General features: G+C 44.6%; 2 protein-coding genes across 3 annotated transcripts in view; one reads left to right on the forward strand and one right to left on the reverse strand.

The window, feature by feature from the left end:
• Window positions 1-2594, reverse strand: part of ATP5A1 (ATP synthase, H+ transporting, mitochondrial F1 complex, alpha subunit 1, cardiac muscle) — a 14319-nt gene extending 11725 nt beyond the window's left edge. Inside the window, exon 1 of the mRNA XM_011949368.1 lies at window positions 2287-2594. Coding sequence (XP_011804758.1) covers window positions 2287-2514 — 228 coding nt within the window. The 5' untranslated portion in view covers window positions 2515-2594. The remainder of the gene's footprint in view (window positions 1-2286) is intronic.
• Window positions 2595-8395: 5801 nt separating this feature from the next.
• The window catches only part of HAUS1 (HAUS augmin-like complex, subunit 1), a 24698-nt gene continuing 9458 nt past the window's right edge, over window positions 8396-23635 (forward strand). For both annotated transcript variants that reach the window (XM_011949336.1, XM_011949337.1), the window contains exons 1-3: window positions 8396-8431; window positions 9177-9351; window positions 23003-23138. In XM_011949336.1, coding sequence (XP_011804726.1) covers window positions 8405-8431; window positions 9177-9351; window positions 23003-23138 — 338 coding nt within the window. In that variant the 5' untranslated portion in view covers window positions 8396-8404. The remainder of the gene's footprint in view (window positions 8432-9176; window positions 9352-23002; window positions 23139-23635) is intronic.

Genomic DNA, 23635 nt, shown 5'->3' on the forward strand with positions numbered 1-23635 from the left:
ATAAAAATACATAAATATATTATAAACATACATATATAAATATACACACACGCACACACATAATATACACACATACATAATTTTTTCCCCCCCTGAGACGGAGTCTGACTCTGTCACTCAAGCTGAAGTGCAGCGGCAAGATCTCTGCTCACTGCAACCTCCACCTCCCAGGTTCAAGCGATTCTCGTGCCTCAAGCCTCCTGAGTAGCTGGGACTACCGGCGACCACCACCACACCCAGCTAATTTTTGTATTTTTAGTAGAGACAGGGTTTCGCCACGTTGGCCAGGCTGATCTCAAACTCCTGACCTAAGGTGATCCACCCACCTTGGCCTCCCAAAGTGCTGGAATTACAGGCCTGAGCCACCGCACCCGGCCTTGCAGTATTTTAAAAAGCAACTGTTGGCAGGGCGCGGTGGCTCACGCCTGTAATCCCAGCACTTTGGGAGGCCACCAAGGCGAGTGGATCACCTAAGGTCGGGAGTTTGAGACCAGCCTGACCAACATGGAGAAACTCCATCTCTACTAGAAATACAAAATTAGGTGGGCATGGTGACACATGCCTGTAATCCCAGCCACGCGGGAGGCTGAGGCAGGAGAATCACTTGAACCTAGGAGGCGGAGGTTGCAGTGAGCCGAGATCCCGAGATGTCCCAGCCTGGGCCACAAGAGGAAAACTACGTCTCAAAGGAAAAAAAAAAAAAAAAAAAGCAACTGTTAGCAAAACGTGTCTTTCCCTTTAAAAGGTACCCAATTTTTATTATTTTGACTTTAGATGTCAATGCATTTCCAATTTTACCTAAAAAAAAAAAAAACACAACAAGCGACCAGGCACGATGGCTCACGCCTGTAATCCCAGCACTTTAGAAGGCCGAGGCAGGCGGATCACCTGAAGTCAGGAGTTCAAGACCAGCCTGGCCAACATGGTGAAACCCTGTCTCTACGAAAAAATACAAAAAGTAGCAGGGCATGACGGCGGGTGCCTGCAATTCCAGCTACTAGGGAGGCTGAGGCGGGAGAATAGCCTGAACCCGGGAGGCACGGGTTGCAGTGAGCCAAGATCAGGCCATTGCACTGCAGCCTGGGTGACTGAGCTACACTCCGTCTCAAAAAAAAAAGCAAATAAAAACCTAATAAATGCTAGAGTTAGATTAGAAACTAAGACTTATGGGATGTGGACTTATTTTACTCTCTCAACAAATCCTGCAGTCATCTGGAACTTCCTTTTGTTTCTCCTTCCTTCGTTTTAACGCTGCGACTGGTTACTGTCAATCCTGAAGCTACTACCTTCCATAGGAGCCAGATGAAAACCGTTAAAAATGCTTTTTTGTTAACAGAAAACCATGATGCTACCAGCGGTTGTTAAGGCAGCAAAACAGCCAACATGTTTATTTCACCTTTCAAATTGAGACTACTTTTAAAACCAAAAAAAAAAGTGTCAGCGTCAATGCGTTTACAATGAAATCATGTTAATTTCAAGGGAAACAAATAACCAAGGGCATTAACTTACAGCCATTTTCCAACCTTGTTGTCTTAGAGAATTTGCTTGAATTCTCAATCACTAAAAATTACTCAAAATCAGGTGGAAAACTCTAGGACAAATTATTTAAACACGTTCAAGTGCCACAAAACACTCTCTCTTGCCGGAGAGACGATTTAGAAACCAGCTTCACTGCTGCCACAGTGCTGGCCACAGGAAATGGTTCTTTGCACCTGCACGATGTTTTCACGGTCGTTTCGTCTTCAGCACTAAGAGAAAGCCTACTTAAGTATTCCAAACATCACCTTCATTTATTCCTTTCCTCTAAACTGAGCTCCAGGCAGAGGTGAAATGCTGCTGACCTTCACACAATGTCAGGCTCCCATAACTAGCTTCAGCAAGAGCTGACAGCAGTTTCCTGACCTTCAGCGGGACGCGACCCTAAGAATCCGCCGAGAGGAACCTCACCGATTCGGAACAGGCCTCGGAGAGCTAGCGCCCAAGCCCTGACCTTCACCCAAGACCCCCCTCCTCGGGCCGCTCTCAGTCGAAGACGGGAATCTTGAGGCCTTCTACCTGGACACCGTCGAGTTCACTGTCTGCCCTGTACCATTCTGCCTCACTCTGCGCAGGTAGCGAGCAAAAGGGGACCTCTGTCGCCTGCTCTGTACAGCCCCAAAGCCACGGATGCAAGATGGCGGCATCCGCCACAGCCCCTCGCAATCCTGCAAAAAAGCGCCCGAGCCGGCGCACCACCACCCTGCAGCCCGCCCGGCCGCCTCCACCATGCCGGCCCTCCGTGCTCACCAGTCCGGCCCGCCGAGGGAGGGCGCGGACCACGGCCGCAGCAACGCGTACGGACAGCATCTTTGCAGTTTCTCCGCAGGTGCTACCTCTGCAGCCGCAGCCTCCGGACTGACTGGGACAAAATGGCCGAGCCGCAAAGAAGGTCAAGACAGCCGGCCCACCTGACCCGGAAGTACTGCCCCTCGCGCTCACCACCGCTGTCCCCCGCCCCCCGGCGCCACTCTCCATTTTTTGGCAGGTTACTTATTTTTTAAGTAACATTTTTAAGTTTAAACCTCAAATTGAATGATTAGATATATTCCAGCTTTCTCTTGGCATTTGTTGTACATTTATTTTTGTCTTTTGGGTCGACCTTGTGGTTGCCCCAGGTGACCACGTGGGTAGCGGAACCTGCCAAACAGCAGTTCCCAGGCCCCATCCGGTGCTAGATGATGAGGGCCTCACCCCGTCTGGGGCCCGGCAGTCTTGAGGACCATGGCCATTAATAATGCCGGTAGTGTTAGACCGTGGTTTAGCACGAGTAGCAACAGTAAACAGCTAAACCCCGGGACGGGCCACCAGCAGGGCGTCTCCCACAGAGCCCTTTAATCTGCAGGTCGCTAGCCCCACCTCAGACCCTCTGAGTAGAAAATTTGGGGCAATCTTTATTTTTAACAAACACCTGCACCGTTCCAAGTGATCCGATCTGCACTCAGGTTAAAGATTCCCAGCTTTTTTAGATTCATTCTAAAAGAATCCTGTCAGTAAATTAGAGCAAACTGTTTAAAAATCCTGATAACTGGGGGAGGGAGAGCATCAAGATAAATAGCTAATACATGCGGAGCTTAATACCTAGGTGATGGGATGATAGGTGCAGCAAACCACCATGGCACACGTTTACCTATGTAACAAATCTGCACACCCTGCACATGTATCCCAGAACTTAAAAAAAAAAAAATTACAAGGAGGCCTGGTAGAGCGATTGCCAATCCTACTGAGAATTGTCCAGAATCAGAAGTCTTACACCAGGACAGGACAAGGACTCACTTTTTCCTCTGCCAACATCTAGTTTCATGCCATTGGGAACTCTACTTCTTCATTTGGACTAAAAGGGAGGTGATGAAAAAATACTTTCTATGCTTACCCCGAGGGGCTTTTTTTTCTTCTCCACAGAATTACTATACTGAGATTTTTGTGATATATGCAGGATTTGTGTGTATGTGTGATGCTGGTTATGTCATAGTGGAGACTTATTAACATTGCCTTCACTTTTCTATTTTTTCACTTATTTTATTTTATTTAAGATGGGCTCTCACTCTGTTGCCCAGGATAGAGTGCAGTGGGTTTATCACCATTCATTGCAGCCTCGAACTCCTGGGCTCAAGCAATCCTCCGACCTCAGCCTTCCAAGTAGCTGGGACCACAGCAGTGCACCACCACACCTGGCTAATTTTTTTGTAAAGCCAGCAGGGGGTGGGGGTGTCTCACTATGTTGCCCAGACTGGTCTGAAACTCCTGGCTTCAAGTGATCCTCCCTCCTCAGCTTCCCAAAGTGCTGGGATTACAGGCATGAGCCACCATGCCTGGTCCACTTTTCACTGTTTGGAGAAGCATTTCAGCTCCATCCCCCAAATCCTGGCTTACACCTAAAACCTGAATTTGGGTGAGGCAAATGAATATCCGGGCTACAAGGGTCATCTCCTGAAACATGGCTTGTAAGCATGTAATTGGCCATCCTTTTCTCTAGTATTCTACTAACTTTTCAAGGTAAGCCATAGGGAAATAGAGCAACAATTCTCCTGGGAATCAGTGGTTAAAAAAAGGCTGTTCAAGCTGGGCGCAGTGGCTGACATCTGTAATTCCAGCACTTTGGGAGGCCAAGGTGGGTGGATCACCTGAGGTCAGGGCTCTGAGACCAGCCTGACCAACATGCTGAAACCCCATCTCTACTGAAAATAGAAAAATTAGTCAGGTGTGGAGGTGGGCACCTGTAATCCCAGCTACTGGGGAGGCTGAGGCAGGAGAATTACTTGAACCCGGAAGGTGGAGGTTGCAGTGAGCCGAGATCGCACCACTGTCCTCCAGCCTGGGCAATAAGAGTGAGACTCTGAAAGAAAGAAAGAAAGACAGAAAGAGAGAAAGGGAGAAAGAAAGAGGCTGTCAAGTAAAATAAAATACAGAGGCAAATTCTCCAAATTTAAAATATTTAGGAAGCAATAATTGCCATGGCATACACACAAACAGGGTGGTCTTTGGTATGTCAGGAGAACAAAGAGATGGTTAGAGGTTTTATTTTTGCAAAAGAGAAATGTAGCCAGAACCAGTGGCTCATGCCTGTAATCCCAACACGTTGGGAAGCCAAGATGAGTGGTTCACTTGAGCCCAGGAGTTTGGGGCTGCAGTGAGCTGTGATCACACCAGTACACTCCAGCCTGGGCAACAAAGCAAGACCCTATATCAAAACAAAAAACAAAAAAAGAGAACTGTTACATATTGCTCTTTAAGAAAGTTCATTGTCACTAGTAAGGTTTTGGGGAGCTGGCAAGTTTTGATTGGCAAATGATGGGAACTAGGTAAAACGATTCTTAGAGTCACTGCAGGTTGTTTTAGCAGCTAATTAGATAAAACTGGTTTAGGTTACAGCAGGCAGTTTCAGCAGTCAGGCTTGCAGATAATTACATTTTTGGAGCAATGTTATGTGCCCTGAGTACTTTTTTTCCCTTTACCTCTCGAAACTGTTTTAGTTGGGGATGACAAGAATGACCCAATCAACTTTCACAAGCTAACAGGAAAAAATATGGTTTATAAAAACAACAAGGCTGGGCGTGGTGGCTCACACATTATCCTAGCATGTTGGGAGGCCGAGGCGGGCAGATCGCCTCAGGTCAGGAGTTCAAGACCAGCCTGGCCAACATGGCAAAACCCCGTCTCTACTGAAAATTCAAAAATTAGCTGGGGGTGGTGGCGCACGCCTGTAACACCAGCTACTCGGGAGGCTGAGGAAGGAGAATCGCTTGAACCCAGGAAGTGGAAGTTGCGGTGAGCCAGATGGAGGTTGCAGTAAGCCGAGATCGCGTCATTGCACTTCAGCATGCACGATGGGAGTGAGACTCCATCTCAAGACAACAACAACAACAACAACAACATTAGCTGGTGTGGTGGCTCAAACCTGTAATCCCAGCACTTTCGGAGGCTGAGGCAGGTTGATCACTTGAAGTCAGGAGTTCAAGACCAGTCTGGTCAACATAGCGACATCCCCGCACCCCCAGCCCCGTCTTTACTAAAAATACAAACATTAGCTGGGCATGGTGGCACATGCCTGTAATCGCAGCTATTTAGGAGGCTGAGGCATGAGAATCACTTAAACCTGGGAGGTGGCAGTTGCAGTGATCACTGCACTCCAGCCTGGACAACACAGTGAGATTCTGTCTCAAAAAAAAAAAAAAAATACGGGGATATTTTGTAAAATTTGTAGTGATAAAAGTGAACACAAGACATAAAGATAACTTTTTTTGCCCCATACTGAAGGGCTGCACCAGTTTATCTGAAATTTGGTTACAGAGCAGAGATATATTTAGTTTTTGTTTTGTTTTGTTTTTTGTTTTGAGGCAGGTTCTCACTTTGTTGCCCAGGCTGGAGTGCAGTGTCTCAATCTCTACTCACTGCAAACTCTACCTCCAGGGTTCAAGCGACTCTCTTGCCTCAGCCTCCCGAGTAGCTGGGATTACAGGCATGTGCCAACGTGCCTGGCTAAGTTTTGTATTTTTAGTAGAGATGGGGTTTTGCCATGTTGGCCAGGCTGGTCTTGAACTCCTGACCTCAGGTAATCACCCACCTCGGCCTCCCAAAATGCTGAGAATATAGGCATGAGGCACTGTGCCCAGCCAGAGCAGATATATATTTGAGGCAAAAAGAATAAGCAACACAGGTTGGGTGTGGTGCCTCATGCCTGTCATCCCAGCACTTTGAGAGGCCCAGTGGGAGCATCACTTGAGGCCAGGAGTTCAAAAACAGCCTGGGCAACATAGCGAGACCCTCTTTCTACAAAAAAATACAAAAAGTTAGCTGGGTGTAGTGGTGCACAACTGTAGTCCCAGCTATCCAGGAGGCTGACGCGGGAGGATTGCTTGAGCCCAGGAGTTCAAGGTTGTAGTGAACTGTGATCACCACTGTACTCCAGCCTGGGTGAAAGAGCAAGACGCTGTTTCTAAAAATAAAATAAATAGTAAGTAAGCTTGGCTTGCTAGTAAGTTTCCTTTGAAAAGAAAATCATTTTAGGCTGAGCGCGTTGGCTCACACCTGTAGTCCCAGCACTCTGAGAGGCTGAGGCAGGCAGATCACTTGAGGTCAGGAGTTTGAGACCAGCCTGGTCAATATGGTGAAACCCCCCGCTCTACTAAAAATAAAAAAATGGCCATGCGTGCTAGCGCAAGCCTGTAATCCCAACTACTAGAGGGATTTGCTTGACAGGAGAATTGCTTGAACCCAGGGGGCGGAGGTCGCAGTGAGCCAAGATCATGCCACTGTGCTCCAGCCTGGGCGACAGAGAAAGACTCCATCTCAAAAAGAAAAGAAAATGCCATGCGCGGTGGCTTACACCTGTAATCCCAGCACTTTTTTGGGAGGCCGAAGCGGGCGGATCACGAGGTTGGGGGTTCAAGACCAGCCTGACCAATATGGTGAAACCCCATCTCTACTAAAAATACAAAAATTAGCCAGGCGTAGTAGCACTTGCCTGTAGTCCCAGCTACTTGGGAGGCTGAGACAGAAGAATCGCTTGAACCCAGAAGGCAGAGGTTGCAGTGAGCCGAGATCATGCCACTGCCCTCCAGCCTGGGTGACAGAGCGAGACTCCATCTCCAAAATAAAAAAAAAAAGAAAAAAAGAAAATCATTTTAAATATGCAAATGACTTAGGAGGAAGATATTCGGTGCTAAACCTGATCCACAATTTGATATTAAATCACACTTGACAGAAAGTTGAATATATGATCCTTCCTTTAGCTATCCTCTCTTCCTAGTAACACAGTACACTGTAGGAGGTTGCTGATGGCAGTGTGGAGACCGAAACACTCAACTGGAGCCAGAACATTTCGGTCACCTTCCAACTCTACTACCTAATCTTAATCAAGTCATTTAATCCTTGTGTATATGTTTTACGTAAAAATGGGTAAAATAATACGTGTCCATTTATTTTACAGAGACCCTGTAAGAATGAAACAAAAATATAAAAACATATTAAAAAGTTACCTTGCTATATAAATGTATATGAAGAACCTCTCATACTGTTTAAATTACAGGGTGATGGAGGGAGGAGAGAAACTTAGGGAAGGCAAGAAATGAACTGAACAATGGCTGAGCAGCAGTGACAGTACCAGCAGATCGACGCCGCTAAAAAACATTTTCCTGGCCTGGCGCGGTGGCTCACGCCTGTAATCCCAGCACTTTGGGAGGCTGAGGCAGGCCGATTGCCTGAGGTCGGGAGTTCGAGACCAGCTTGGCCAGCATGGTGAAACCCCGTCGCTACTAAAAATACAAAAATTAGCCGGGCATGGTGGCACATGCCTGTAATCCCAGCAGCTACTCGGGAAGCTGAGGCAGGAGAATCGCTTGAACCTGGGAGGCAGCGGAGATCGCGCCATTGCACTCCAGCCTGGGCAACACAGTGAGACTCTGTCTCAAAACAAAAAAAAAATTTCCGTAGTTCTTAGGTAGGTTAAGATTGCCACAGCTCATACTGCCAAGGTAGAATATAAATTCTAAATGGATGCAATCAATGCGGAAGAAACACAAACATCTTGCTAACCAAGAACCAAACGTTTCAAGTACTTTTTTAAACGACAAGTGATTCAAACGAGAAATAAAAATAAAAGAAAGAAAAAACAACCTGGTTCTAGGCTGCTCTATTTCTCGTAGTGGAGATTATACCGCAGAAGGCGGGAAGAGCTGGGAAGTGGCAAGGAAGCCAGGCTTGCGATGCCAGAGCCTTGGACCAGCCTTGCACAGGCGCTCAGCGGCCGGCAGCCCCAGGAAAAACCACAACTCCCAGAAATCCCGGACCCGGCGAGGGGCGGGTGCCAACGGCGTGTGGGCGGAGCCTAGGGAGTGAGTGGTGGGCATCTCCAGCGGGAGCGGCAGCTATGGAGCCACTGGAGAGAGAAACGCAGGTGCTGTGGCGGGAATGGGGATCGGTGGCCTCCCGGAAAACGCGTTTTTGACACCCCCGCGCCGCCGGCGGGTCTCCTGCGCGCGCCACGTCTGCTTTTCTCTCCCGTATTCCACACATCCGTCTTTCAGTGCTGCAGTTACTATCTGCAAGCCCCCCTGTGCTTAGACCCTCCTGAAAAATGCCTTTCCCTTCCTGCCCAGGCCTCCCCTTGTTTGGATCTGGCCTGGGAGAGGCGTTGAGCAGCCCCTGGCAACAGACTCTGGAGTGGGACTTAAGAAGCCAAACCCGCCTTCCGGTTCGCTGCTCACCCGAAGCTTCCACATCTGAGCGGCTTCCGCCCCCTGCATCCCAACACTGGGAGCCTCCCGGCGCGGCGGGGCGTCTGGTGATCGAGGGACAATTGCTTTTTTCAGGCTAAGCACGGTCTAATAATGCTTTCTCACTGTTCTATTAAGCTTTAAGGTTTTTCAAGCGGGGCAAATTGTTAGCCTGTACTGCTTTTGTAGATTTGGGAAAGAATGGATTGTTCTCTGGTAATTTTTAGTCTTATTCGTTGTGTACTTGCTCACTTTTTGTTTTACTGATATCTAGTATCTCCCTAAAGACAAGTGAGGTTGTGAAGTAAGCCTCCAAAATAGTCACAGAAAGCATTTAGTTTGCTTTTGATCACTTCTTTGTCATAATCTCATCGAGCCATTACAGTAAACAAGGCTTATAATATTTGTCTTTCTTTTAATGATTAGGTTGCTGCGTGGTTAAAAAAAATATTTGGAGATCATCCCATTCCACAGTATGAAGTGAACCCACGGACCACAGAGATTTTACATCACCTCTCAGAACGCAACAGGGTCCGGGACAGGGATGTCTGCCTGGTAGTAGAGGACTTGAAGCAGAAAGCAAGTGAATACGAATCAGAAGGTGAGATTAAGTCCAGAGTTTTGAACAAGAATAAATAGAGGTAACCAAATTTTATAACTCTAAAGTATACAGGATTAATTTACTGTAGACTACTTGTTTTGCTCCTTTATTTTTCCTGGATTTTTCATCCACTGTGTTAAAGTAGTAACTTTCTTTTTTATTATTGTTTTATGTTTTATATATATATTTTTGTGTGTGTGTGGGGGGGACAATCTTGCTCTGTCACCCAAGCTGGAGTGCAGTGGTGTGATCTCAGCTTAATGCAGCCTCCACCTCTTGAGTTCAAGTGATTCTTGTGCCTCAGCCTCCCAAGTAGCTGGGACTACAGGCCTGCACCATCACACCCAGCTAATTTTTGTATTTTAGTAGAGACAGGGTTTCACCATATTGGCCAGGCTGTTCTCGAACTCCTGACCTCAGGTAATCTGCCTACCTCAGCCTCCCAAAGTGGTGGGACTACAGGCATGAGCCACCCTGCCCAGCCAGTAGTAATTCTCTAAATAATAAATGTTATTATACTAAATACTTTATTGGTACTCCGATAGAAAAATAGTAAGCCTTAAAAGAGTCTAAACTTGTTAGCCTGACACACAAGATGCCTTGTGGTGTTTTCCTTACTGTTTGGTCCGTTTCCCGTCTCCCTGATTTAGTCATATGAACCTATCACGACACCTGAGGTGGTGGCCATGAAATATGAGACTTGGACAAAATTACCCTATGACTATGTATCGGGAGATTGCATTCAGATTTTCTGCTGGGCATATATAGTTTGAAAAAGTGCATTCAAGACGCCTATTGTTTTTATAATACAAACCACAAAAGTAAAGATTGACAAAAATCTTTTTAGATATGAGAATATACCAAAGAGAGAGGAAGTGAGGCCTGCATCTGCCCTATATTTAACCAGATGTATGGTATTTGTTACATATGATATTTTGAATATAGTGCAGTTTATATTTGATTCTATTGCATATGTGCATTTTTCCAGTTTTCTTTTAAAAATCAATATACAGCAGAACCAGGTACAGTGGCTCACACCTGTAATTCCAGCACTTTGGGAGGCCAGGGTGGGCGGATCAGTTGAGGCCAGGAGTTTGAGAGCAGCCTGCCAAGATGGTAAAACCCCGTCTCTACTAAAAATACAAAAATTATCCAGGTGTGTGGATAATTTTTGTGTGCTTGTAATCCCAGCTACTTGGGATGCTGAGGTGGGAGAAATGCTTGAACCCGGGAGGTGGAGGCTGAAGTGAGCAGATATCACACCACTGCACTCCAGTCTGGGCAACAGAGTGAGACTCTGTCTCATAACAAGCAAACAAACAAACAATTAATTAAAAATTAACATATGGCAAAATTGACTTTTTGTTTTTGTGTACCATTTTAATACACTTAGAGTGTAGAACCACTCCCACAATCTGAAATCACACACACAATCAGGATGCAGAACAGTTCTATCACCCCAAAAACCTCTCCTGTGCCACTCGTTTATAGCTATATTTTCCCATATATGTGCTTTTAAAATTGTCTTATTTTTAAATGATTTTATTTTTATAATTATTAAAATACAGTACAGAGAAAGGGACTTGGAGCCCAGAAAAATCTCATTTTATAAGAGCTTTCTTTTTTGTCTATCATATACTGTAACCAAAAATCTAAGCATTTCTTTTTACTTTTTTTTATTTTTTGCTTTTGCTTTTCTTGTTTAAATCTAAGCATTTCAAAGTAAAATTATTTATGTCTGTCCTTAAATACCTTTCAGGGTGATACATATTAAATAACAAATGTTCTAACTAATGTAAGCAAAATTTTAACACAGTTTTTTCTGTTTAGGTATCTAGAAAAGCATTGCCACCATTGATATCTGATAACTCTATGCATCATTACTTCTCTTTTCTAAGTTTTTCCGTCTTTTATACAGTGAAAGTGTTGAGCAGAAAATGAAAAATATGTGGAACTTTATAACAAGTGTACATTCATGTGTATTGGTAAAGAGTTTCAGTTTCTTCTGTTTGCAATTCTAAAAACTGAGTAGTAATGCTATATATAGCTCTCTGGACTTGAATGACCTTTGAGTTAAAAATAATCCAAATCATTTTTTAGGTGCAGTTTTTATTTCTGCAAAGCACAGTTCTTTACAGCACATGAGATTGGAACATTTTGGAAATATTTGCAGGAATTGGGAAAGGACGTAAAACTTTTAGATGAAGTTTTTTGTTGTTGTTTTTGTTTTTTATAGTGGAGAGATAGTCTTCCTGTTTTGCTCAGGTTGGTCTTGAACAACTGGGGTTTAAGTGATCCTCCCACTTCAGCCTACCAAGTAGCTGGGATTATAGGTGCACACCACGTGCCTGGCTGTACGAAGATTTTTAATCATGAGGAATACAGATGAAACTATTGAAACTATTTATTCTTCATGCCACCGATTTGTCAGTTGAGGAGGCAAATGAGAAGAAATTGCCTTGGCTAAAACCTCCAATATGGTGTTGGACAGAATTGGCAAGTGCTCTGTCGCTCTGTCACCCGGGCTGGAGTGCAGTGGCGTGATCCCCACTCACTGCAACCTGCACCGCCCGGGTTCGTTTGATTCTCCTGCCTCAGCCTCCCAAGTAGCTGGGATTACAGGCAGGCGCCCACCACACCTAGCTAATTTTTTTTTTTTGATAGAGGCGGGATATCATCATATTGACCAGGCTGGTCTCAAACTCCTGACCTCAAATGATCCACCCACCTTGGCCTCCCAAAGTGCGGGGATTACAAGCGAGGAAATTTACTTCTATTCCTAGTTTGTTGAGTACATTTATCAAGAAAGGGTATTGGATTTTGTCATTTGCTTTTTTTGTGTCTTTTGGCATGATCATGTGATTTTTGTTTTTTATTCTCTTGATGTGATGTCTTACATGAATTAACTTTCAGACATTGAACCAACATTTATCCCTAGGAAAAATCTCAATTGCTCCTGGTATAATTTTTTTTTTTTAATTTCTTTTTTTTTTCTTTTTTTTTCTGATGGAATCTTGCTCTGTCACACCCAGGCTGGAGTGCAGTGGCACGATCTCAGTTCACTGCAACCTCTGCCTCCTGGGTTCAAGCAATTCTCCTGCCTCAGCTTCCCAGAGTAGCTGGGATTACAGGCACCCACTACCACGCCCGGCTAATTTTTGTATTTTTAGTAGAGATGGCGTTTTGCCTTGTTGGTCAAGCTGGTCTTGAACTACTGACCTCAGGTGATCCACCCTTCTTGGCCTCCCAAAGTGTTAAGATTACAGGCGTGAGCCACCATGCCCGGCCAGTTTTCTTTTCTTACAATGTCTTTATCTGGTTTTGGTATCAGGATAATACCAGTCTGATGGAAAGAGTTGGGAATTACTTTTTTTTTCTGTTTTTTGGAAGAGTTGGTGAAAAATTGGTGTTAATTTTTCTTTAAATTATTTGGTAGAATTCAGTGGTGAAGTCATCTGGACCCGGACTTTTCTTTGTGAGAAGGTTTTTTATTACTAGTTCAATCTGTTCACTTGTTGTAGGCCTATTCAAATGATCTGTTCTTGAGTCAGTTTGGTTCATTTCATCTAAGTTTCCTAAGTTGTTGATATACAATTGTTTTTAGTATTTCTTTATAATTCTTTTTATAAAATAGGTTGGTAGGACTGTCCTCGCTCTCATTTCTAATTTGTCTTCTCTCTTTTCTTCTTAGACAATTTATTTATTTATTTATTTTTTGAGACAGAGTCTCGCTCTGTCACCCAGCTGGAGTGCAGTGGTGCAATCTCGGCTCACTGCAACCTCTGCCTCCTGGGTTCAAGTGATTTTTCTGCCTCAGCTTCCCAAGTAGCTGGGATTACAGGTGTGTGCCACCATGCCCGGCTAATTTTTGTATTTTTTTTCAGTAGTGTTGGGGTTTATCTGTGTTATTCAGGCTAGTCTAGAACTCTTGACCTCGTGATCCACCCGCCTCAGCCTCCCAAAGTGCTGGGATTAAAGGCGTTAGCCACCACTCCTGGCCTTATTTATTTATTTATTTTTGAGACAGGGTCTCACTCTGTCTCCCAGTCTGGAGTGCAGTGGCGCCATCACGTGAGCCTTAACTTCTAGGACTCAGGGGTTTTCCTGCCTCAGCCACACCCCACACTCCTCATGCCCGGACCCCCTTCCCACCCCATCTTGTGAGCTTAAGCAGTCCACTCATTTCTGCCCCACAGAGTGCTGGGATTACAGACTTGAGCCACTGCCAGGCCCCTCCATTTTGTCATTTTGTTGATCTTTCTGAAGAGCCAGCTTTTAGTTTCACTTTTTTTCCCTATTGTTTTTCTATTCTCTATACTATTAATTTCCACTCTATTTTTTTCTTTCCTTTTTTTTTTTCTTTTTTTTTTTTTTTTTTTTTTTTTTTGAGACAGAGTCTCACTCTGTCACCCAGGCTGGAATGCAGTGGCATGATCTCATCTCACTGCAACCTCTGCCTCCCAGGTTCAAGCAATTTTCCTGCCTCAGCCCCATGAGTAGCTGGGATTCAGGCGCAAGCCAGCATAGCCAGCGAATTTTTGTATTTTTACTAGAGACAGTGTTTCACCATGTTGCTCAGGCTGGTCTTAAACTTCTGACCCTGCCTCAGCCTCCCAAAGTGCTATGATTTATTGGTGTGAGCAACCACTCCTGGCCCACTCTGATTTTTAGTATTCGTTACTTCGGCTTGCTTTAGGTTTAGTCTGCTCTTCTTTTTTCAGTGTCTTAAAATGGAAAGTTAGGCTATTGATTTGAGATCTTTCTTCTTTGTTAAAATAGGAATTTACAAGTATAAATTTCCCTCCACATGCCGTTTGCAATATATTTCATAAGTTTTGTTGCATTGTATCTTTATTTTCATTCTTCTCAAAGTATTTTCTAATGTGTTTGAGTTAATCTTTACCTGTTGGTTATTAGGAGTGTGTTGTTTAATTCGACTTTGTATTAGTCCGTTCTCACATTGCTATAATGAACTACCTGAGACTAGGTATAAAGAAAAGAGGTTTAATTGACTCACAGTTCCACATGGCTGAGGAGGCCTCAGGAAAGTTACAATCATGGTTGAAGGTGAAGGGGAAGCAAGGCACGTCTTACTCACTATGCCAGAGCAGGAGAGAGAGAGAGAGCGCAAAGCTGGAAGTGCCACACTTTTAAACCATCAGATCCGGTGAGAACTCACTATCACGAGAACAGTAAGGGGGGCGTCCGCCCCCATGATCCAGTCACCTCCCACCAGTCCCCTCCCCGACACGCAGGGAGTACGATTCAACATGAGATTCAGATGGGGACACGGAGCCAAACTATATATTTGTGTTTCCTAAATTTCTTTCTGTTATTGATTTCTAATTTCATTTCATTTTGACCAAAGAATACCTTGCATTATTTTGATCCTTTTAAATGTATTGACATTTGTTTTATGGCCCAGCATAAAGCTATTCTTTCCTGAAGAATGTTCCATATGCCCTTGAGAAGTATGTATATTCTCTCGTTGGGTGGAGTATTCTTTTTCTTTTCTTTCTTTTTTTTTTTTTTTCCTGAGACAGAGTCATGCTCTGTCACCCAGGCTGGAGTGCAGTGATCTCGGCTCGCTGCAACCTCTGCCTCTCAGGTTCAAGCAATTCTCCTGAGTCAGCCTCCCGAATAGCTAGGATTATAGGCACATGCCACCACGCTCAGGTAATTTGTGTGTTCCTAGTACAGACAGGGTTTCAGCATGTTGGCCAGGCTGGTCTCGAACTCCTGACCTCATGATCCGCCCACCTCGGCTTCCCAAAGTGCGGGGAGTGAGCCACCACGCCCTGCCTCAGTTGCTTTTTTAAACAGTTAAGAGAAGAAAGTAGAAAAAGTATGCATGTATGTTCTCTTTATAATTCCATAGTTACCATTACTTATAGTCTTTGTTTTTTCATGTGCATTCAGATTACTATTTGAGGCTACTTGATCTCAGCTACAAAACTTCCCTTAGTTCTTGTAAGTTGAGTCTGCTAGCAACAGATTCTCTCAGTTTTTTTCTATCTAGCAGACTTTATTTTGTCCTTTTTTTTGACACAGAGCCTTGCTCTGTCACCCAGGCTGGTGTGCAGTGGCATGATCATTGCTCACTGCAGCCTCAAACTCCTGGGCTCAAGTGATCCCCCTGCCTTAGCCTCCCAAGTAGATAGGACTACAGGTGTGAATCACCATGCCCAGCTTATTTTTTAATTTTTTTTTTTTTAGATGGAGTTTTGCTCTTGTTGCCCAGACTTGAGTGCAGTGGTACAATCTCAGCTCACTGCAACCTCTGCCTCCTGGATTCCAGTGATTCTTTTGCCTCAGCTTCCCAGTAGCTGGGATTATAGGCATGAGCCACCATACCTGGCTAATCTTGTATTTTTAGTAGAGGCAGGGTTTCATCAGGTTGGGCAGGCTGGTCTTGAACTCCTAACTCATGTGATCCACCTATCTGACCTCTCAAAGTGTGGGATTACAGGCATGAGTCACCGACCTGGCCTTTAAAATTTTTTTGTAGAGGTGGGATCTTGCTATTTTGCCTAGGCTGTGCCTTCATTTTGTTTTTTTTTTTTTTTTTTTTTGAGACGGAGTCTCGCTGTGTCGCCCGGGCTGGAGTGCAGTGGCTGGATCTCAGCTCACTGCAAGCTCCGCCTCCCGGGTTTACGCCATTCTCCTGCCTCAGCCTCCCAAGTAGCTGGGACTACAGGCACCTGCCACCTCGCCCGGCTAGTTTTTTTGTATTTTTTAGTAGAGACGGGGTTTCACCGTGTTAGCCGGGATGGTGTCGATCTCCTGACCTCGTGATCCGCCCGTCTCGGCCTCCCAAAGTGCTGGGATTACAGGCTTGAGCCACCGCGCCCGGCCTGTGCCTTCATTTTTTAAAGGTAGTTTTGCTAGGTATAGGATTCTTGGTTGAAGATTTTTTTCTGTTTGAGCATTTTGAATGTGTTATTTCACTGTCTTCTGGCCTACATTATTTCACCAAGAAGTCAGCTATTAATCTTGCTGACTTGCTGGGGTTTCTTTGTAAGTAACAGGTAGTTTTTCTCTTGCTTCTTTCAACATTTTCTTTTTTTTTTTTTTTTGAGATGAAGTCGCCCAGGCTGGAGTGCAGTGGTGCATTCTCGGCTCACTGCAACTTCCACCTTCTGGGTTCAAGCGATTCTCCTGCCTCATCCTCCTGGGTAGCTGGGACTACAGGCGCGTTCCACCACGCCTGGCTAATTTTTTATATTTTTAGTAGAGATGGGGTTTCACCATGTTAGCCAAGATGGTCTTGATCTCCTGATCTATCCAACTTGGCCTCCCAAAATGGGATTACACGCATGAACCAATGCACTCGGCCTCAAGATTTTCTTTTACTTCAGCATTTTTTACTTTGATATGTCTGTTTGTAGTTCTCTTTACATTTATTTTACTTGCATTTGTTGAGCTTCCTGAATGTGTATATTATTGCAGACCATGGTAAATTTTCAGCATTGTTTCTTGTTATATTATTAATGTTATTATTTTTGAGACAGAGTCTCACTCTGTCGCCAGGTGGGAGTGCAGGAGCGTAATCTTGGCTCACTGCCACCTCTGCCTCCCCAGCTCAAGCAATTCTGTCTCAGCCTCCTGAGTAGCTGGGATTATAGGCATCTGTGACCACACCTGGCTAATTTTTGTATTTTTATTAGAGACCGGTTTTTGCCATGTTGGACAGGCTGGTTTTGAACTCCTGGCCTCAAGGGATCCTCCCACCTCAGCTTCCCAAAGTGCTAGGATTACAGGTGTGAGCCACAGGGCCCGGCCTAATTTTTGTATTTTTAATAGAGATAGGGTTTCATCATGTTGGTCAGGCTGATCTTGAACGCCTGACCTCAAGTGATCTGCCTGCCTTGGCCTCTCAAAGTGCTGGGATTACAGGCATGAACCACTGCACCTTGCCTTTCATTTTCCTTTATTCTTTTTTCTCTGTTCTTTGGCTTCCATATTTTTATTTATTTATTTTTTCCTTTGAGACAGGGTCTCACTCTTGTTGCCCAGGCTAGAGCAGTGGCACAATCTCAGCTCACTGCAGCCTTCACCTTCAGGGTTCAAATGATTCTGGCGCTGCAGTCTCTCAAGTAGCTGGGACTACAGGCGTGCACCACTATGCCTGGTTAAGTTTTGTATTTTTAGTAAAGATGGGGTTTCACCATGTTGCCCAGGCTGGTCTCAAACTCCTGACCTTGAGTGATCTGCCTGCCTCGGCCTCCCAAAGTGCTGGGATTAGAGGCGTGAGCCACCATGCCCAGCCCACAATATCTCTTGATCTATCTTCAAGTTCACTTATTCTTTCTTCTGCCACTGCAAATCTAGTGTTAATTCTCTCTAATGAATTTTTCAGTTCAGTTATTTCACTCTAGAATTCTCATTTAGTTCTTTTTTCACAATTTCTTTCTCTTCATTGATATTCTTTATTTGATGCAACATTTTCATCTTACCTCATGTTCCTTCTTTAATTGGTTTCCTTTAATTCTGTGAATATGCTTATTATGGATATTTGAAGTTTTTCCTGATAAAGCCAACATCTGGTCATTCTCACAGGCAGCTTGTGTTGCTTGCTTTTTTCCATTACAGTTCCTTTCTTGTTCTTTGCATTCCTTGTTTTTTTATTCTTTTTTTGAGACAGAGTCTCGCTCTATTGCCCAGGCTGGAGTGCAGTGGCGCAATCTGGGCTCACTGCAAGCTCCGCCTCCCGGGTTCACGCCATTCTCCTGCCTCAGCTTCTCGAGTAGCTGGGACTACAGGTGCCCGCCACCATGCCCAGCTAATTTTTTGTATTTTTAGTAGAGATAGGGTTTCACCGTGTTAACCAGAATGGTCTTGATCTCCTGACCTTGTGATCCCCCTGCCTCGGCCTCCCAAAGTGCTGGGATTACACACGTGAGCCACGGCGCCCGGCCACATTCCTCTTTTTTGTTGTTGTTGTTCTTGGAAACTGGACATTTCAGACAACATATTGTATCCTTGCTGGGTACTAATCTTACTTCCTCCTGTTATTGTTATTTACTTACCTGTCTGCTGGCTGGACTATTTTAGTGAAGTCTGTTTATCCCCTACAGTGTTAAACTCCTGATGTTGCGCCTCAGGGAGACACATACTTGAGTATCCCCAAGGTCACTCTGAGTTGACAGTGTTTGGGTCACGCTGACTTCCTCTCTTTCACTGAGCACACCTAACTGTAAAATTCCACTAATTGACAGCTGTTGTTTTCAACAAGGCCCTGGGCATAAACTGCTCTACAAGCAATTCCAATCAAATTCTAGCTCCCTTAGAGGAGTAGTTTCTGAGGTCAGTTAGATATTTGTTTTATCTTCTGGATGGCTCCTCCTAGATGTCTTACTCACTGATTCTCCACTGCAAACTAACTGCCCTGCAGTTTAGCCTGTATCTTGAGTCTGCTCCCAATTCCTTTGACCACAACTTCTACTCTTTTTGAGATTGCCGTTAGGCTTGAACCTCTCCAAGCTCTGTTGCAAATGTAGTCAGTTCCTTTGGGAAGAGATGGGGAGCCATCTATTTTATGACTTGCTTTTCCCCCGAGGCAAGATCTCTGAGCCCAGGCTCTAGAGTTGGAGTTGGGGCTGGGTAGGGAAAATGTCAAGTTTCTCACTGAGTGATATGCCAGCTATAGGAACTGCTTGGTAGAGAGGGAGTGCGGCAGCCTTAGGTCTTCTTGGCTTGCCTCTCCTGGTGTGGAACCACCACCTCACTAGCCAGAGCAAGGGCCACTGGGACTCCAGTATTCTCAGCTTACCTTACTCCAGGAGCTTCCATTCCAAGAGCAGTGGCTGGGCAGACACCTCTCGACCACATCCCCCTGGGACTTGGATGCAGTAGCAGATAGCTAGTGGCGGGATAAAAAACACTAAAGTCTTGCTTCTCCCAGGAAGAAAACCTTCTAGCTGGGAGCTGGGAGCAAAGAAAACCCTATGTTGACTGTAGCAGTCTGGAGTGGAGTCTCCGCCTCAGTGAGCTAAAAGGGAGGAGGGAGGGAAGAGTCTTGGTTCAAATACCACAAATTCTCAGTGTCCTTACTGAGTTTTTTATAGAGTTTATTGAATAGTTGTTTCTTCATTTGCTCTTTACCCTTAGGACCATTTTTAGAGGCTTTAAATGGTTAGGTTTGTTTTCTTTCTTACAATTTTCACCAGTTTCACTGAAGAGCGGGTCAGCCCAGCTCCTGCACTACTATGCTGCAAGTTGATCTCCTGATCAACTGATTTTTGACAAGGGTGTAACAAGACAATTCAACTGAGGAAACAATAGCGTTTTCAGCAAAAAGGACAACTGGATATCCACATGCTCAAGAATGAAGTTGGACTCGAACTCACACGAAATAGAAGAATTATCTCAAAATGAATAAAAAGCCTAAAAAGGCCAGGTGTGGTGTAATCCCAGCACTTTGGGAGGCTGACGTGGGTGGATCACCTGAGGTTAGGAGTTTGAGACCAGCTTGGCCAACGGGGCGAAACCCCGTCTCTACTAATAATGCAAAAATTAGCCAGGCATGGTGACATGTGCCTGTAGTCCCAGCTACTTGGGAGGCTGAGGTGGGAGGATTGCTTGAGCCCAGGAAGCAGAGGTTGCAATGAGCCAATATTGTGACACTGCACTCCAGCTCGGGTGACAGAGTGAGACCTTGCCTCAAAAAAAAAAAAAATGCCTAAAAAGTATAAGAGCTAAACCTAAAATGCATAGAAGGCAACAAAGGTATATACCCTTGTAACCTTGGATTTGGCATTGGTTTCTTGGATATGATACCAAAAGCACAAGCAACAAAAGAAAAAGTACTTAAATTAGACATCGTCAAAATGTAAAACTTTTGTTCTCAAAGGACACCATCAAGAATATGAAAAGACAGGCCGGGCGTCATGGCTCACACCTATAATCTCAGCACTTTGGGAGGCTGAGGCAGGTGGATCACCTGAGTCTCGAGTTCAAGACCAGCCTGGCCAACATGGTGAAATTGTGTCTCTACTAAAAATACAAAAATTAGCTGGGTGTGGTGGCACGCACCTGTAAGCTCATCTATTTGGAAGGCTGAGGCATGAGAATCACTTGAACCTGGGAGGCAGAGGTTGCAATGAGCCGAGATAGTGCCACTGCACTCCAGCCTGAGCAACAGAGCGAGACTGTCTCAAAAAAAAAAAAAAAAATGAAAAGAGACACTCCTCAGAATGGGAGAAAATATTTATAAATATATCTGATATGGGACTTGTATCTACAACATGTAAAGAACTCTTACAACTCAATAATAAAGGCTGGGCACGGTGGCTCACACATGTAATCCCACCACTTTGGGAGGCTGAGGCGGACAGACTGCTTGAGCCCAGGAGTTTGAGGTCAGCCTAGGCAACATGGCGAAACCACATCTCTAAAAAAATCACCAAAATTAGCCAGGCATGGTGGTGGACACCTGTAGTCTCAGCTACTTGGGAGGCTGAGGTGGGAAGATCACTTGAGCCCAGGAGGTGGAGGTTGCAGTGAGCCGAGATTGTGCCACTGTACTCCAGCTTGGGTGACAGAGTGAGACCCTGTCTCAAAAACAACAACAACAACAACAAAGAAAACCTCAATAATAAAAAGACAACCCAATTTTAAAATTGGCAAGGGATATACATAGACATTTCTCCTACGAAGATACACAAATAGTCACAAAGCCCAGCATCATTAGTCATCAGAGAAATTCAAATCAAAACCACAGTGCTAGGCTGGGCATAGTGGCTCACACCTGTAATCCCAACACTTTGGGAGGCCAAGGCAGGCAGATCGCTTGAGTCCAGGAGTTCGAGACCAGCCTGGGCGACATGGCAAAACACCATCTCTACAAAAAAATACAAAAATTAGCCAGGCATAGTGGTCCACAGCTACCTGGGAGTCCGAGGTGGGAGGATCATCTGAGATCGTGCCACTGTTCTCCATCCTGGATGACAGAGGGAGACCCTGTCTCAAGAAAATAAACAGATACCACAGTGCTACTTCACACTCACTAGGATGGCTATAATCAAAAAGACAGATATTACAACTGTTGGAGAAGATGTGGAAAATTGGAGCCTTCATCACTTTTTTTTTTTTTTTTTTTTTTGAGACAGAGTCTCGCTCTGTCACCCAGGCTGGAGTGCAGTGGCTGGATCTCAGCTCACTGCAAGCTCCGCCTCCCAGGTTTACGCCATTCTCCTGCCTCAGCCTCCCAAGTAGCTGGGACTACAGGCACCCACCACCTTGCCCGGCTAGTTTTTGTGTATTTTTTAGTAGAGACAGGGTTTCACCATGTTAGCCAGGATGGTCTCGATCTCCTGACCTTGTGATCCGCCCGTCTCGGGCTCCCAAAGTGCTGGGATTACAGGCTTGAGCCACCGCCTCCGGCGAGCCTTCATCACTTCTAATTTTTAGTAGAGACAGGGTTTCACCATGTTAGCCAGGATAGTCTCGATCTCCTGACCTTGTGATCCGCCCGTCTCGGGCTCCCAAAGTGCTGGGATTACAGGCTTGAGCCACCGCCTCCGGCGAGCCTTCATCACTTCTAGTGGGAATATAAAATCATCCAATCACTTTGGAAAACAATCTGACTGTTCCTAAAATGTTTAAACATAGAGTTAACATATGACCAGCAATTCCATTTATACCCAAGAGAAATGAAAACATGTTCATATCAAAACCTGACATGTACTGAATGAGTGTTTTTAGCAGCATTTATAATAGCCAAAATGTGGAAACAACCCAAATGTCCATCAGTGGTTAAGTGGATAAATAAAATGTGATATGTCCATATAATGGAATATTATACAGCCATAAACAGGAATGAAGTACTGGTACATGCTGTGGCATGGATGAACCTTGAAACTATTGTGAAAGAAACTAGTCACAGAGGACCACACATCTTATGATGCCATTCATATGAAATGTCCTAAATAGGCAAATGAATAAAGACAGGAAGTAGTTGCTAGGGTTTCATGGGTTGGGAGATTAGAAAGTGATGACTAAACGGGGCTGGGCATGGTGACTCACACCTGTAATCCTAGCACTTTGGGAGGCCAAGGCTGGCGGATCACCTGAGGTCAGCCTGGGCAACCTAGCAAGATCTGGTCTCTAGAAGAAAAAATAAGCCAGGGACGGTGGCTCACGCTTGTAATCCAAGCACTTTGGGAGGCTGAGGTGGGCAGATCACAAGGTCAGGAGTTCAAGACCAGCCTGGCCAACACAGTGAAACCCTGTCTCTACTAAAACTACAAAAAACATTAGCTGGGCGTGGTGTTGGGCACCTGTAATTCCAGCTACTCAGGAGGCTGAGGCAGGAGAATCACTTGAACCCAGGAGACAGAGAAGGCAGTGAGCTGAGATCGCACCACTGCACTCCAGCCTGGGTGACAGCGAGACTGCATTTCAAAAAGAAAAAAAAAAGAAAAAAGAAATAAAGTGATGACTAAGGGATGTAGAGTTTCTTTTTGGAGTGATGAAAATGTTTTTAAGAATAGGTTGTACCGATGGGCATACAACTCTGAATACACTAAAAGCCACTGAATTACATACCTTAGGTGGGTGGCTTATATGGTATGTGAAGTATGTCTTGATAAAGCTGTTAAAAATGTTTTAAAAAGCAGACAGTCACCATGGAACTCTTTCATGTTTTTAGCCAAGTATCTTCAAGACCTTCTCATGGAGAGTGTGAATTTTTCCCCTGCCAACCTCTCTAGCACTGGTTCCAGGTATCTGAATGCTTTGGTTGACAGTTCGGTGGCCCTTGAAACAAAGGATACCTCACTAGCTAGGTAATTCTTGCTTCAGTTTTAATTTCTGCAATCATATCTGCTATAAGGTCTTAAAGACTTTTTGTTCTCAGCATAATTCTATATGAAAAATTGGCAGTAAATACAAAGCGCTGAATTTAGTTACTTCATGTCTTTGCCAGTAAGTATAATTAATTTGGATAAACTTGGTATTGGTTAATTTTTAGTGTTTTCTTCTTCCAGGATTAGGTTTATGAAGGGTGGTTCTCATGTATATTTGGAAAGGAGTTACTATCACATTGTTTCTTGTGTATAATAAGAAAGATAGTATGCTAAATGATTTGGTTGAGCATAGTAAATTTTGGTTATGTCTACCTTTTTGTTGAGTAGGTAAGGAATTTTCATTCTTTTTAACAGGCATTTTACTTATATAATAACATGATTCTTCCAACAACCTTTAGAGGAAACTGAGGGTCAGGAGGTGTGGGTTAAATAATTTCTCCGAGCTACTAAATGGCAGAGCTGAGATTCAAAACCAG

This window comes from Colobus angolensis, unplaced genomic scaffold (genome assembly GCF_000951035.1).
Source record: "Colobus angolensis palliatus isolate OR3802 unplaced genomic scaffold, Cang.pa_1.0 Scaffold299, whole genome shotgun sequence".
NCBI classification, from domain to species: Eukaryota; Metazoa; Chordata; class Mammalia; order Primates; family Cercopithecidae; genus Colobus; species Colobus angolensis.